Source organism: Netta rufina (genome assembly GCF_964035555.1).
Source record: "Netta rufina genome assembly, chromosome: 2".
Classification (NCBI taxonomy): domain Eukaryota; kingdom Metazoa; phylum Chordata; class Aves; order Anseriformes; family Anatidae; genus Netta; species Netta rufina.
The window spans coordinates 53,316,320-53,331,606 of record NC_140124.1 but is presented as its reverse complement, the minus strand read 5'-3'; the positions used below and the strand labels follow the sequence as shown (position 1 = coordinate 53,331,606).

Sequence of the window (15,287 nt, the reverse complement as noted above, 5' to 3'; positions counted from 1 at the left end):
ATTTAGGAGCAACAGATACTTGACGTCTAAAAACTTTGCGTAATCTTTTTGGGCTTCTTAGGATTGTGCACGGATACAGCAATCATCAGACAGATTCTGCAGCTGAGGTAAGCATACTGAAGGAAGCAAATTCCTCAAAACCTTTCCTGCTTTGTTTTAGTTGCTTGTGTTAGAGGCTGGAGAAGATGGCTGTGACCGGGCCTGAATGCCACGGCTGTCTGGTATGCCATTCCCTATCAGTAAACGCAGGTGTGCTTGGTAGTTGCCTTAGGTGGTTGGTATGGTTAGAAGAGAATTTTGACGTGTTCGATGTCAGCCCAGTTCCACTCCTGTTGAAATCTGAGGCTGACTGCAGTGAGTAGTCACCTCTCCATCCCCATCACAGTCACAGCACAGACAGCCCTCTCTACAGTTAAGCCTGAAGAAGTTAATGGAGGAATCATACATATCTAGAAATCATCTTTTTAATGACAACACATTTAACCTACTCTGTCACCGTACGGTGCTAGGTTTTGATATCTCCCATAAACGACTGCTCAAAAAATTGCCAGAGGCTGTGAGAGATGTCCAAGGGCTCCGACCCATTTAACGCAGCATGAGGGTGGATTCCACCCCAACTCGCACCGTTTCAGACTGTGTTGACATAGCTGCACTGAACCAGAAGCTTCAATTGCTACCAGCCTGGTTTGGGAAAGTTCAGTTCTCCAGAGCAGACATGATCTTAGGATCTGCCTCTTTCGCATTTTAAACATTTTATTCAGTCTAAGTTGCCCTTCACTCTGGTATCCAAGCAGTAATGAATACAAACATTATTTATGTGACAGCAGTTTGGCAAACTACAAGAGGAAGACTGGCACATGCATTCAGATCTCAAGTTACAAGTAAATTCAGTCTTTGGAAAAAAAAAAATCAAAACTAAATAGAAGTAAGAGAAACAGACCAATGATTTCCTAATGAAATTTAGTCAATAAAATTAACCTATTGACCCGATAATATTAAATTTGACAAAGGTAATTATATTTAATAACATATTTCCTCAGTCACAGCACTGAAAAGAAGAATGTAAATATCAGAATCCACTGAACTTCTGTTGGTGGAGAATGACACACGTGCATATATATACCCTCTGACATTACAAGTGATATTTGTAAATCAAAACACAGATATGTATATGTTTTGGATTTCTGAAACAAACTTACTGACTCTATTCTGAAACAAAATATTAAACAGGACATGGGGGAAAAGAGTGGGGATTTAGTGATCCTGAGTTTTAATCATAGTTTCTGCAGAAATAATTTTGGGTCCTTTGGGTCTAAGAGACACAGTGACTGATGGCAAATGACATCTACAGACAGAGCTTCACTGCTGTGAGCAAATACCCCAATCTCTCTGTAAAGGGAACAGGACTGCCAGGGGAAGAGAAACAGTCTGCCTTTACATTCTGCTTCCAACAGCCTCTTCAAAGTGAAGTGGTGAAGTGGCTGGTGGCTTGAAGGGCAAGAAATGGAAAAAGAACGGAGTTTAGATTAAATATGGGGCTGCCATAGAAACTATCCAGGCCAGCTGAAGAGACAGCATTTATTTTGTACAGCTAATTGGCTGATATAGATTTATTTAAAACTGGGCCAAATGCTGACGAGTCAGTGGCAGCTCTCCAAACAGTGCACTTTATACTGGAAAAGAAAAAGGGAAGAAAGAAAAAAAAACAAAAAACTGTCACCTTTCTCTTACTGGTCCATATAGAAAACAGGGTTGAAATTGTCGTAAAAATTGAAGTCAGTGGGAGATTTGCCATTGATTTTGACGGAGCCAGCCTCCACCTCAGATACTTGCTATTTTCAGACAGACCCATTTGGCTACCACCAATCATCTGTCCTGCGTTTTTTATGTATTTATTTATTTATTTGTAGCGTTTTGCAGCCTCCATAGCGATGTCTATATTAGGGAATTTTTGCTAAAATTTCTCAGCATTGCTACTGCCGGTCCAGTACCAAGCTGAGGTTAGAGCAGCGCCGCTCTCTCTAGCTGTTTCTGTCTGCCAGCGTGCGAAACGCTGTGTCATGTTAACTGCACACAGCACCAGCCAGCATTATTTATTTGTTGTTTCAGAGTAGCATCTGCATCTAGGTTCACTGGTTTGACCTTTCAGTGAGCGGGGCTGTGACATAAAACACTCAGGGCTCTCACAGCTCTGATGTCTGGTGAAGCTCAGACAGTATTGGTCTTAAAGATCTTTCAGTGCTAATGACCTAAGACAGATGGATAGTTACTGTTTGGGCTAAGCTGTTACTCACTTGTCATTTTATTTCTCTGTATTACACAAGCTGTAGAGATGTAGGGGAGTCTCACAGAGATCTCAGGGATCTGCACGTCTTGTTGACATGTGTTGACATGTGCTTTTGCCTGCACCGGCTGCAGGAACCCCAGTTATTTCTCTGATGGACTGTTTTGCCACTGAGGTCTGCTGCTAAGCATTCCCCCTCCCCATCCCCAGCAGTGGCCTTACAAGCTCTTCTCAGTGGAGGTCAAAATATGTGCTGAGGGAATATCTGAAAAGCTATGATTAACACGCTTTAGGATGGCATTCACGTGTCCCCATTTTAACAAATAAAAGTTCTAGGAACTCCAGATGCTTATCACTGTAAATTAAAAAAGCTACAGCACTTGTTTAGGCATCACTTCATAAATATTCTTTTAGCAGTGTTCACTTGGCACTCTGTAAAGACCTTACTTCCTGACTTTCTGTGTCTGAAAAATACTGAATATAAAGACTGGAGATTCATCCTTTTCTAAGAAATTGCACTGTCTTCAGCAAGAGAGCTTGGAGAAACAGGCTCATATATTGAAATGGCGTTTTGCATGTTCTGCCTCTCGCACACTTCAGGACAACTTCTGACATTATTACCCACCTCTTCCTGCAAACAGTCCCACAGAGCTCCCTAAAAACACCTCAAAGGCTAAAAATGCCAGAATCTATCCCCTGGTAATTCACTTCCACTTGTATTGCCTTTGAAGAATCCCAGACCCAGACCAAAATGCAGTAATATGGAAGGAAGTTCATATATATGAACTATACAAGGAGTTCTATAGCAATAATTAAGGTTTCTTCCCAGCTGGTGCATGCTTTGCTTTTCAGAGGTGCTAAATACCGAAAGGCCAGATTTACTTAGAGGTTGGGTCTCAGCCTCTTTGAAAGGCAAGGTAGATATCGACATGCATGTTGATGGGATTGAAAAGCTACTCTGACCTAAGGTTGTTCTTTAAACAGGACATGTACTGAAACAACAAAAAATAAACATTGCAGCCTGGAAGAACTACTTTGAGATCTTTAAACCAATCTTTTTATTGTAGCTCTGAGCTTTAGAATAAAACCCAGTTAAATGGATGAGACAAAATAGCAAAGATTGAGCTGTTTTGCAGTTCAGATTAATTGTAGAAATATATAGTTCAATTTATGGATGTCAGTAGACTAACAGAAGTGAGCAGTGACAGTGACATGGTTTAATTTCTCCCAGTGGGCTCTTCAGCATTCAGAAATCTTGCCGTATTGATCATGCAATTCAAACTGTAAAGAGGCAATACATATCTTTAGCCACATTTTATCCTCATCACTCCTGACAGCACTCCCAGCTTATTTAAAACAACATTCAAACTGTGCATTGGTTTCCCTTGTGGCTTAATTCTCATTATCCACTGAACTCCTTTTTACTAGAAACTGACTGAAGAGCCAGATTCTGAGCTCATTGTTTGTTTTTTTGCTGACTACAATGAACAGCCTTCTCAGTTTCCAATCCCAGCATTTCTATACACTCAAAACAGTTGCAACCACCAACTAACAAAATAAAAGCAGGTCAGGGATGGGGTGGCAGCATGAGTGAAAAGACTGTGCATGTGCTTTTTGGAAAGAATGGGACCAAAAATTAATAAAAGACTTGCTCAAAGCCTGTAGCAACAAATGACGTCAATCAAGTACGGGAGATAAGTGTCATGGTGTGGTACTCAAAACTCAAATGAAGTTGGTTTTGTTTTTAAAAAACAACAACAAAAAACATCCATGGATACATATTTTTCAGCTTGAAATATATGGGCTTAAATAGTGTTACAGCTCCAACAAGAAAAATCATAATTCCTCATAAAAGAAATAAGAACCATGAGCACTGGTACCAGTAAAGTTTTCAGTCGTGAGGAGTTCATCCTGATGTTGAAAGCAGGAATGTTTTCTCTTGGCTTCTCTGTCTTAGTTTTCCTGATGGACCGAGATAGTTTCATTTGCCAGTGGTTCACTGGAAATTGCTATTTTAAGTAGTCCAGACCTCACTTTTCAGAGGTTGAGTGGCTAAGATGACCATCACCTATGCACTCACAAACCTGGACCGCTTTTGAATCAGAGAGAAAGATAAAAGTCTGATTATCTTACCAAGGCTTCTGAAGACTTCCTCATGAACCTGGGATCTCCACCAGCTCCACGTCTCACATCATCCCTAACTGAGACACAGTCACACTGTGTGGCTGTGAGTGCAGCTGGTCCATACCTGTTATTTAGCTAACTAATTTAGTCGTGTAATTGTATCACCTCATGATTTTGGCTTAAGCTGAGGCAGAGTTTTTCAACCTGTGGGGCACTTATGCCTCTAGGTCTGTAGACTTTTTGTAAGGAATCCATGGAAAACCACTGAGAAAAACAGGTTTCATGTCAGTAGGTTCAAATTTGTTCATAAAGGGCTTCATTGAAAGATTTTTAGAGGCTAACAAAATTAGCATGAGCTAGAGCATATGATCAGTTCTTATTTAGAGACTTAAAATGGCTGAAAAATCATTGTGTGCCTTGGTAAATTGCTCCAATCATTAATTAAATTAATTGGTAAAAGATGCACCTTAAATCTAGTCTGAACATTGGGTATCATTCTGAATCCATATGGGAGATTAAAGAGCCTTTCACTATCAGTTGTTTTGTTTTTTTTTTTTTTAAGTGCAAGTTATCATCCAACATTTTCATGGGCAAACACGATGGAGTTTTCTTTTGGTTCCCATCGCATCTAAGGCTTCCCAGTCATACCATTCTGATCCTTTTCTTCTGATTTCTTTTTGAAATCAAAACCTCCTGTTTTACTGGGTAACCACATACAGACGTAATCCCCGCTTTAGGGGCCAACGGTTTTAGAGCCTTATCCAAAAAATGGCCCGTGATCGACTCCACTACTTTGAAACAAACATTTGGATTTAGATTTGAACTATTCCCTGTGCAAAGAAGCAAGCCCCATGAAAACAGGTTATGAAGACTGTTGACAGCCTTGACTGTTTGTGTTTCTGACTTCTTGTGCTTCTGACTGAGGAAATGCCATATGGACTGTTCTCGTTATGTATTCCCACCACCACTAGCCTAAATTTCCAGGTGTGTGTTTCTTGTGCCAGCAATACATTACTAAAGGCACAGTACTGGCCACCATCACACATTTTTCAGAAGGGTCTGTGAGAATTTTGTGTCTTCCTGGCCTTTTTCAATAAGAGGAAAAGCAAGTGGCATTTGGTGCAATGTCAGTATCAAGAAACAAACAGCTTGATCCAGGTTTCATCAAAATTAATGGAAAAACTCCCACTCTTCCAGGGGGTGTTGGTCTATACTAGCCATGGCCATGTTCTTCATGCTTAAGAGCCATGTTTCTTGCCAACCAGGTGTCTTACAGTTAGATGAGTGCAACCAGGTCTGCACGCCACTGCACCTGACCCAATAAACCCCACTTGTTTTAAAGCCAGATCCAACCCTTAGGCCAGGAGTGAAGTCATCCCTTGGAAAAGACCAATCAAAAGTTGTAAAGCACCTAAAAATGATACTTGTTCTGGATTAACCACTTGCCTACACTGTGCACATTGTATTTCCAGCTTGTTTGTCATAATAAAGCGAATATTCTTCATTGCTTATGCTATGAATATCTTATGTTAGACATGCAAGGTGAGAAATATTACTGAATTATCATTAAAAATAAATTCTAATATTGATACATTTCCAAGGTTGCTTTTTTATTGCTGATTATTTGCTGTTGTTCTTTTTGCTTTCACTTTGATGGATGGCAGAACTGTTTTCTATGTTTAGTCTATTTCAGCAGATTATTTTCTAGACTGTAAAAAATATTTGTCATTATTCTTTTATTTATTTAATTTTGTATTTCCAGGTCCTATGGTAGCTACTTGGTTTGGTGTTTATTTCATCCACCAGAAAATAGCTATCACAGAAATGCAAAGGCAGGCTGACAGCGAGCTTCTCTTTGGGCATGTTGACATCATCCTCTCCTCTGAGCTCTAATTCAACTTTCAACACAATGCCTAAAACCACACAGCCTCTGGGCACAAAAGAACAACATGGAGAGTACACTTGTGCATTCCGTTGCCCTGTAAGCAAATTGCCTTGTTAATGAGGAATCAGCCAAATAATGGGTTTGATAGTCTGTGCTTTGATTAGGTAATATGAAGCACAAAAGTGTTTGTTCGGTATGTCACAGACAGAATATCCGGTTCGAAGTTCAGGGCTGTGAATGTCATTGACTAATTCTTCAGCATCTTTCACAAGAAAAGGCAAGATACAGCTATGGCATGTGTAATAACTACTCTTTGGAAGAAATGGGAACGCTATGATTTTTTAACTTTGCTGATGGGCCAAACTGGAGCTGCACTTTGCAGAGTGCGAATATAAAGATAACTTGTAAAAGATACCTCATTAAAGATAACTCCTGCCTTCAGATGTCTGTCTGTATTCACATGGACTGTGCCTGGAAGGAGCAGAGGAGAATGTCATAGTGTTTGAGTAATAGATAAAGAAAAGGAAACCTTTGTGGGTATGTGCATACAAACAGCATTTCCATAGGGTGAACACTGCTTCCTCTGCTCACAATGGAAACAGATCAGTGGATGCACACAGAGAATCCCTACAGGTGGGATACAGTTCTGTTAATTGCTGCTCCCCTGGCATGCTGGTTGCATGGTCATACAGGTAATTGAGTTGTATCTTAACTCTCTCCCCGTAAGGAACAAGCTAACCAACAGCCTTTGTATTCCTGAGTGCTTCAATCTATGCTACATGATGTAGTTGGTTGTCTGTCCGAGCTCTGCATTTCAGCAGCTGGAATTTGATGGTAGAGGGGAGGAGAAAGATGTCAATGTTTCTCTGGTTTACCTTTCCTAGCTAAATAGCTTGGATGAGAGAAAAGGGAATATAACTGAATCACCCAGTCAATCTGTTCTTTGAACTGCTGGGGTTTGGAGATTAGAGGATTCTTACAAATAAACAATAATAAAAAGGCAAGTATTAGTGCATGTGTTTGACAGGGAGGCTGTAATTCTTCTCTGTTCCATATCACATGAAATACTATAATATGGAAATTTTATGTTATCTGTCTTTTTCTTGTAGAACTAGTACATTCTCTTCTTATCATTATGTCTCATCTGGTACATTGTTCGAACTCGAGCCAAAGTGTCCCATCACTTGAGATACCACAAAAACAAAAACAATGCATAGAAGCTCATCATAAACACATCACAAAAACCTGTTCTTACTCTTCTGAAATCCTGCTTGCTATGCTTTGTCATGGCAAAGAGCCCACCAATTCTGCCTGCCCAGTGTTCCCACTGGGACACACTCTGAAGGTAGACTGTCTTCCTCAGGCAGCTCGCCATCATCCTCAGCACATTTTCTGTAGCGGTGGATGCATCCGGGCAAATAATGATAGGACTCGTATCTCTGTGGTCTAGCAATCAGCCACTGCTATCATATCTGCTGGTTACGAGGGAACTGTCTATGCTGTAGGCCCGCAGTCTATGTTTTACTGCTTTTGAATTCCCTCATTTTGAGAGAAGAATGGTCCAGTGTTGGCACACATGGTCCATCAGCTTCAGGGCTGTTCTAACCTGTAATAGTTGGTGACAGCCTCCGAGGCACTGGTATGTCAGGCCAAGGACAGCTGGTTGGCAGCAGTCCTGGCCATGCTCACTATTCAGCAACTTCACATGCTCTGTTGTTATGGCACAGACAGCATACAGGTCCTTCATAAACTCTGCGCCTCTAGGGGCATTTCTGTATGCCACAGAAACACCCATATAATCACCACATTTTTATCCCACAGTGATAGAACAGGAAAGGGATCTCGTCCTAGCCATTAAGGATAATTTGTTTTCAGTAGACTACGTAAAAAGGCTAGGCATTTTATCTGTCGTTTAAAAAGTGGTTAGTTTCTTTCATGCAGTTGACCTCAGAGCTTCAGCATTGTACTGTAATTTGAATGAGAAATATGTTGCTCTCAAGACTGAGTCTAAGCAGAACACTTCTTTGATAAACTAATCTTTGTAAAATCCACTGTGCTGCATGGAGCCAGGAGCTAGCTGTTAGTTTTCTTTTTTATTTTTGTTCTCTTTCAATAGACTATTTCAGCATGCTGAAAGAACAGGCGTGGGGCGCACAACAGATACGAGTTATGGCTGTGTTCTTCCTTTCATCAGAAACACAAACTGCACAATCCCTACAGCAATCAGCACGAAACACATCATGTTAAATCCCTTATATCTGTAGCATAATATAAAGTCTCTCTTTCACTCATATTACCATTCTGGTCAGTCAGGTATGTGAGGTTTTCTAGGCAACAGGTGTTTTCTGAAATAAAATACAACCTTCCCTTCAGCTAATTATGTGGCAGAGACAGCAGCTGCAAGTATAATGCTGAGGACACATGGTCTATAAGACACCCAGAAGAAAAATACTCCTTGTTCCACTTGTTAAGGTAAAGCACAGATGTTGCTGCAGTGATAAGTATGAGCATAAGGCATCCATGGTCTGCTTCGTGCTGTAAATTCGGGATCTAAGATTTCAGAATATTTAATAGGCTGCAATCAGAATCACCAGTTCCTTTATGTAAAGGAAAGTCATTTATGTATAATCTTGTAGTCCTAATACTTGCTCCTTATTATGGTTTGCATTACACTATCATCAACAATATGCTGGGGACTATCCACAGACATGGCAGATAAATTATACGTATTATTTTATATGGACTCAATTATAAATGTCAAATAGTGACAAATGTGCAAATTAATACATTTACTGATTTAAACATTTATAGATACTGTAAATTACAGAGGGTTTAGTCATTTACAATGTTAAATGTGAACTTTTTCATTGCTTTGTGTTGGGGTGCAGTACTACGGCTACTTCTGTATATCGGTTTTAGACTGTTGAGAAATCAACTGCAAAATAATGGTGCTTAATGAACTTCATGACCAAGGCTAGGACAGATCCTTCCAGGGATCTGTTCTCTGCTCTGTTAGGTGTATAGGGATTGTTTCCCCAGTTTATTAATTTTCCTCTTATTTATTTTAAGAGCAAAGTACATACATAGCAGCTTATAGAATAGCTGTTAATGTAAAAAGACTTTTTTACGTATAATTTCCTTTTACAAATAAAAAGGAAATCCAGCATTTCCTTAAAAACACAGGGATCCTCTAGAACCACCCGTTCTCCTTACTCCCTCTAGATCTTCAGGCCTAACCAGCTCAGAATCTCTACCCTACTCACTAGAACTTTTAACACCATAGACAAAACACAGTTCAGACAGTTCACAGCTCTTGCTCTGTGAACAAACTGGTTGCTTTGGCTGTCTTGCAAAGTACTTATGCTGTCCTTTCAATCCCAGCAGCTTGCAGGGCTGCATGCTTTTCTGGCTGCACTGCTTGTTACGCGGGGCAGCAGCTGCAAGGAACTGGGAAATCATGAACACACATGGAGATGGGCCTGACTGCAGGGATCCACTAGATAACGTCAAAAGCTTCACACTCAGAACTAGCTCAAACTGACCCTGTGGGTATCTTTTGTGGGTGTTTTTTTGGCAAAACCTATACTGGTAAGCTTTGGGAACTGTGGTAAAATGAGTCCATATTTGTCCTTCTACCACCAAGTTTACAGAAGGCAGGCTTAAAAATAAAATGAAAAAAAAAAAAAAAAATTAATTTCATCATTTCTTCCTATTGTTTGTTGCTCAATTGCTGACTCATGTTCTTAACTACATTCCTGTTCTGCAAAGGAACCTTAGCAGCCAACAGGACAATTCAAATTGCTTGCAACTGAGAACATTGATATATTTTGCATGCTATAATCTTAAGCCTTTGGTGCTGTAGAAGAGGGGCAGCCTCTTATGAATCCAGAAGTCCTTCCCCAACCAAATGCCCTCAGTGTGTTATGCCTGTGTTTTCAAGGACTAATCATTCAGAGAACTGCTGTTAAAATTCTCCTCTACTCAGCAATCAAGGCTGGTCCCACAGTTTCCAAGACTTGTACATTTATACCGTGGGTGGAAAATTTGAGTAATACTCACATGTGTCTTCACATCACCTTCAAGAATCTTGCTGTACCTGAGAAACTCAGCAACACTTCCGTTCAGCAGCCTATCAAACGCTTCGACATAGGGTGCTATGCCTGCAGGAGAAGAGCATTCCCTTATAATGGGCTCAAAAAGCACATCATGTATACAGCTTCTATATTCTTCCTGTGTAGTACATGGAGGAGAAATACCATAGAACCAGGGAAAATTGCTTTGACTTAATTTCTGCTTTACTCGCTGATTTGTGCAATTGGTGAAAATCAGTGAAAAATGATGCATAATGATTGTTTTTCTAAATAGAAAGAAAGAAAAACAAACCACCTGCTCCAGGGTATAACCTGGCAAGGAGCATGAAGGGAATTGTCTTTGTATACTGTAAGTAAGAAGCCTCTTTTGTATTAAAATAACAGGTGCTATAGTAAATATTTCCCAGCCCTTCAAAGGCCTACTGGCCCGACAAGGGTGATTGTCATAACAAAATCGTATTACTGTACATAAAACAAATACCATCCCCTAAAAAGAATCTGCTCTTTACTGAACAACTATATTTATACCATACACCCATTCCTGCAACTCACTGTATTGTTTGGCAGTCATTTACAAGTCTTTTGATTGCCAGCAAGGTAGAGCCTTGTCAATCGACTGACAGTCAATTGATGCAGTGAGATGTGGTATTGTAATTTCCTTACTTTGTTGTGTGACCTTATAAAACTGTCCTCGAAGAAGGAAGGCTCAAAGAGTTCTTGTAGCTAGCACATCCCCCTGATTATGTATGTGCTATATATACTGACGGAGGAGTAAAGATGCTGTGTTCTGTATGGTATACAGAGCAGTTTCCTGATCGAGCGGACAATCAGAAGACTAGGATGAGACTCAGTTTCTTAAGTAACTAGCTTTCTACATGGCTTTATGTGATAATGTTTAAGATAGCAAAAGTAATCTTTCCTTGGATGCTTTCCAGCCCACTCCTTCCTCCCTGACATATCGTCAAGTCTATGCCTCAGAACCAGGTCCAGCATGAGCAATGCATGTGTGAATTTATGGCATCTGTAGGATCTGAGAGACCAAGGTTAATATTCTTCCCAGCCTCTCTCCCTCCTTAATGAAGCCTAAAGGCCGCTCTGAAGAGGTACCAGGCTTTCTCCAGAGAGTTTGCTTTAACCTTTTGGCACTATATGACAATTGTGTCCAAATTCATAATCTTGAAAGCCCTCTTTATTTCATAAGAGTCATCTGGCTCCTTGACAGAAAAAAGAAAGGCTTTGGCAATTGGAGTTTGCAATGGCCTGTGTGAAAAAAAAACACACTGTAGTTAGAGAGCTAGGCGGGATTTCAAGGCTCCTTTTGTTCCCTTGATGTCACTCACCTTTAATTCTGAGGAATTTCTGGGCTTTCTTCCATATTAAGTGTTTGTGTGTAAACCCCTCGAATGACCTAGTGTACAAAAGGTTTTAGTTGTGGAGATGCTTTCCAAAGCCCATTTGCCTTCTTTGTCAAAATCTGTGTGTGTCTCCAAGAGAATCATTGTAACCTTTTCCTTTAGATCAGACTTCTAAATAGCAGTTCACCAAATGGCAATTGTGCTATGCAAAACTAGAAAGCAACTGTGCTATTTTTTGCTATTCAATACAGCTAACTCCCAGGAGAATTTACTATAGTGGGCTGCGCAGAGCAATTGAATGATTTGTTTGCAATCTTGTCATTGTAGGAAACAAGTAAAGGTACATTCCTCCCATGCTCCCCACTATTTTGTTGTTTCCAAAAATGTATTAATAAACAAGGCAAGCTTGCTTTTTGTAATGCTTCCAGTTATGGAATGGTCTTTTGGTGGGAGGGGGCACGGTAGAAGAAAGCAACATATCTGTTTCCTCTACAAACTTAAAAAATGTCACACTCTTTGGCACAGAGTCGGTTTTAAAGTAGGAAAAGAAAGAGCGACCTGTTCTGTAAGACTGATGGCTCTGCAATTGCTGTGGAGACTGACTGAACCTCTCCTGAGACACAGTAATGCAGGCATAGAGAATTACGTTTGTGGCAGTCTGTGTGCATCCATCATCCAAACTGAAGAACTGCTGCTGTCCTTCCTACCTGCATCAGCAACAGCTGGTTCCCGAGTCCCCAGGTGAGCCAGCTCAGCCTGGAGACGTGGTACAGGCTGGGAAGTGCCCCGTGGTGCCGCTCATATCAGTTTCTGCTGCTGTTTCTCCCAGCGGGTGTGTTTTATAATCTCATTCCTACAACATTCATCAGTCGGTTTCTTCTGAGGATCTGGATTTAAGGCTCTGCTCCCCTTGGGAGGGGGGGGGGGTGAAGTTCTTCACCTTATCCAGCCCTTAGGCTAGGGCAAGGACATAGTAATTTTCATGAGGGTACCTGACATGGTGAGTTGATCTCTTTTTGTAATAGCAGCCCTGATTCTGCAGTTCTGAGCTCTGGATTAGTACAGAGATTCACCCAAACGGGTTCATTATAGGATTGCCTATGTTTTTAAGAAAATGTGAGCTTCCCTCTGGTGATTGATTTATTTGTTAACTTGTACATGGATTGTGTTTCTCCATGAGCTTGCTAAGGTTTACTAGCTGTCTAGATGTTCTCCAGACTGTACACATTTTATCACTGAAGCTTACGCTGACCAGCCAGCTCATCTGCTCTGGGAAGCCTGCTGGAAGCTGCCACAGAAACGCACTGCTTGAAGTCAGCTGCTCCACAGCAACTGGCAGCACGTAGGCCTACGGCACAGGGAGCTGGGGGAAGGTCCCTCACATGTCTTGCTGGGCGAGGGCTGGCATACAGTTGTGATAAAGCAGCTGACATCCAGTAGCTTGCTTCTGCCAATAAAGAAGATGCCAGCCACTTGTACAGCAGCTGAGCCCACACTGGGATGCGCTCTGCTCTGGAGAAGGCAGGGAAGGGCTGAGGAATATGGAAAGTGAAGGACATGAAGTTAAGAAAGGGATATATGCAGGGACTGTGAGTAAAAAAAAAAAACAAAACAAAACAACCAAAAAATAACAGCTCTTGAGAAAGGAAAGGGTACATCTATTCAGTCAACACCAGAATTGACGCATTTATAAGGTTATTTAGCCTGTTAGTTGCAGGAACAACAAAAATAAAAAGGGAGTAAAAAATATGATTTGGTGGTATGACGTGAATAAATGAAGACATTTCTTTCATGTATCTCCAATGCAGTGCTTGGGAGATCCACTTGAGAAGGGACAGCTCAAGAGAGATCAAAGTAAGGCCAAGGATGTGTAGCAGCCCTTAGTGAGCAAGTGCTTATGAACAAACTCCTATTTGAGTAAGGATGTTAATCAATTAAATGATGCTGGTCTGCACTGTGAAATTCAGAGAGTTGGAAAATAAACTCGGTGTTTATATCAGTGACTTCAGGAATATTTATGCTGTAAATTTTTGGGTTGTCTCATTTCTACTGCTAACTGGGCTCAAGCAGACATTTTCATCTTGTGAGTTATCTACAATATAAATGCTAAAATGGAAAGTGCAATAAAGCTTGAAATATGGAGGGTATATTTAAGAGACGAGACAAATCATGCATTTTCTAGGCTATTTCAATTTATAATCATGCTTAGAAGAAAAACACCTGCTCTTCTTACAAGCTGACTTTTAACAACAGAAGGAGGTGGTACCTCAAAAAAGCAGACTTACTTCCATTGACACCGTTAATGGCATCGCACTCCATTCCACCAGAGCGATGTGAATCTGAAAACAGTGATTCAAGTCGAGTCACTGCCTTCTCCAGTCTCTCCATCAAGCCACGAGTCTCTGCCATTCTGAAAAAATCGTTCAGGACAAAAACAGGGTTAGCTCCCTTTGAAGAATATCCACGCTTCATGTCACGGTTCTGCTCATCTGGTGGCTTTATCAGCTTTCATGGCAAAGCTCATGGGTTTTAAATATTGTCCTTCTGGCTTATAAACAGTTGCAGGGAAGCAGCTGACACTGGGGGACTTGCTCCTGTGACAAGAAGGGATACGATCAGTGTTCATCCCATGGTTTTCATTGTAAATAGCAGATACAAACCACTGCTGTGTAGCTCTGGGCAGCCTGCATTTGGGCAGTTTGTGAAAAACATATGTGGATGCTCCTAATCAGGTACTGAGATGCCTCTAGTGTTTATCAATGTATTTGGTAGAAACTTATCCCTACAGCGATTTGCATCAGCCATTTACTGGGGCAAAAATACAGACTTAATTAATACTTGACTGGAAGCCAGACCTTAAACATATACCTCCTGATTTTTCTAAAGGTATGTGCTGAAATTTGTCTGGGTCTTTCATGTTTTGCCGTAAAATTTAGTCACTTTATTAAATGACTACACAAGAAGCCACAAAGATTTCCTCTTTGTTCTTCTGACGTGATTTCCTATCACTTAATTTTTTTTTCCTTATGAAAGTACCTGATATGAATCAGTGTTTCTCAAGCTTTTTAAATCGAGCACTAATTAACCTTTGGGAAGAAAAAAAAAAAAAAAAAAAGCCAAGAAAAGCCAGGGCCTACTTATGCAGTGCTGCAACAGTAATTCTTGATGAAAAATGAAACAGAAACGTGGCTAAATTTTGAACAACTCACACATCCTTACATTGCCCCACACTGTGATTATCTGTTTTCTTCCATGCCAGGAAGTGTAGGCACTGACACTTTTGAACACCGGCCAGCATCTCAGGGAACACAGCGCTCTACACACTACAGACTGAGAAACAGTTACATAAGCGAAGAGAAAGCTATGTTTAACCCCCCTGGTTTTTCATATAGCGAGCTGAACATCCATGTTCCTCACTTAAGGTTGTGTTTTATTCTGCTGAGCGACGTGCAGCAAGGGGCTGGTGGTGACCTTGATGAGCGTGATCCTCGTGGGCAGCTCAAGCAGAGCTCCCACATGAAGGCTTGTGTCCCCTGCCCAGCTCGAGG

At 40.8% G+C, this 15,287-nt stretch overlaps 1 protein-coding gene across 1 annotated transcript in view; it reads right to left on the bottom strand.

The window, feature by feature from the left end:
• Positions 1-15,287, bottom strand: part of CAP2 (cyclase associated actin cytoskeleton regulatory protein 2) — a 63,528-nt gene that overhangs the window by 38,228 nt on the left and 10,013 nt on the right. The window contains exons 2-3 of the mRNA XM_084306885.1: positions 14,025-14,149; positions 10,353-10,453 (exon numbers count right to left, since the gene is read on the bottom strand). Coding sequence (XP_084163011.1) covers positions 10,353-10,453; positions 14,025-14,148 — 225 coding nt within the window. The 5' untranslated portion in view covers position 14,149. The remainder of the gene's footprint in view (positions 1-10,352; positions 10,454-14,024; positions 14,150-15,287) is intronic.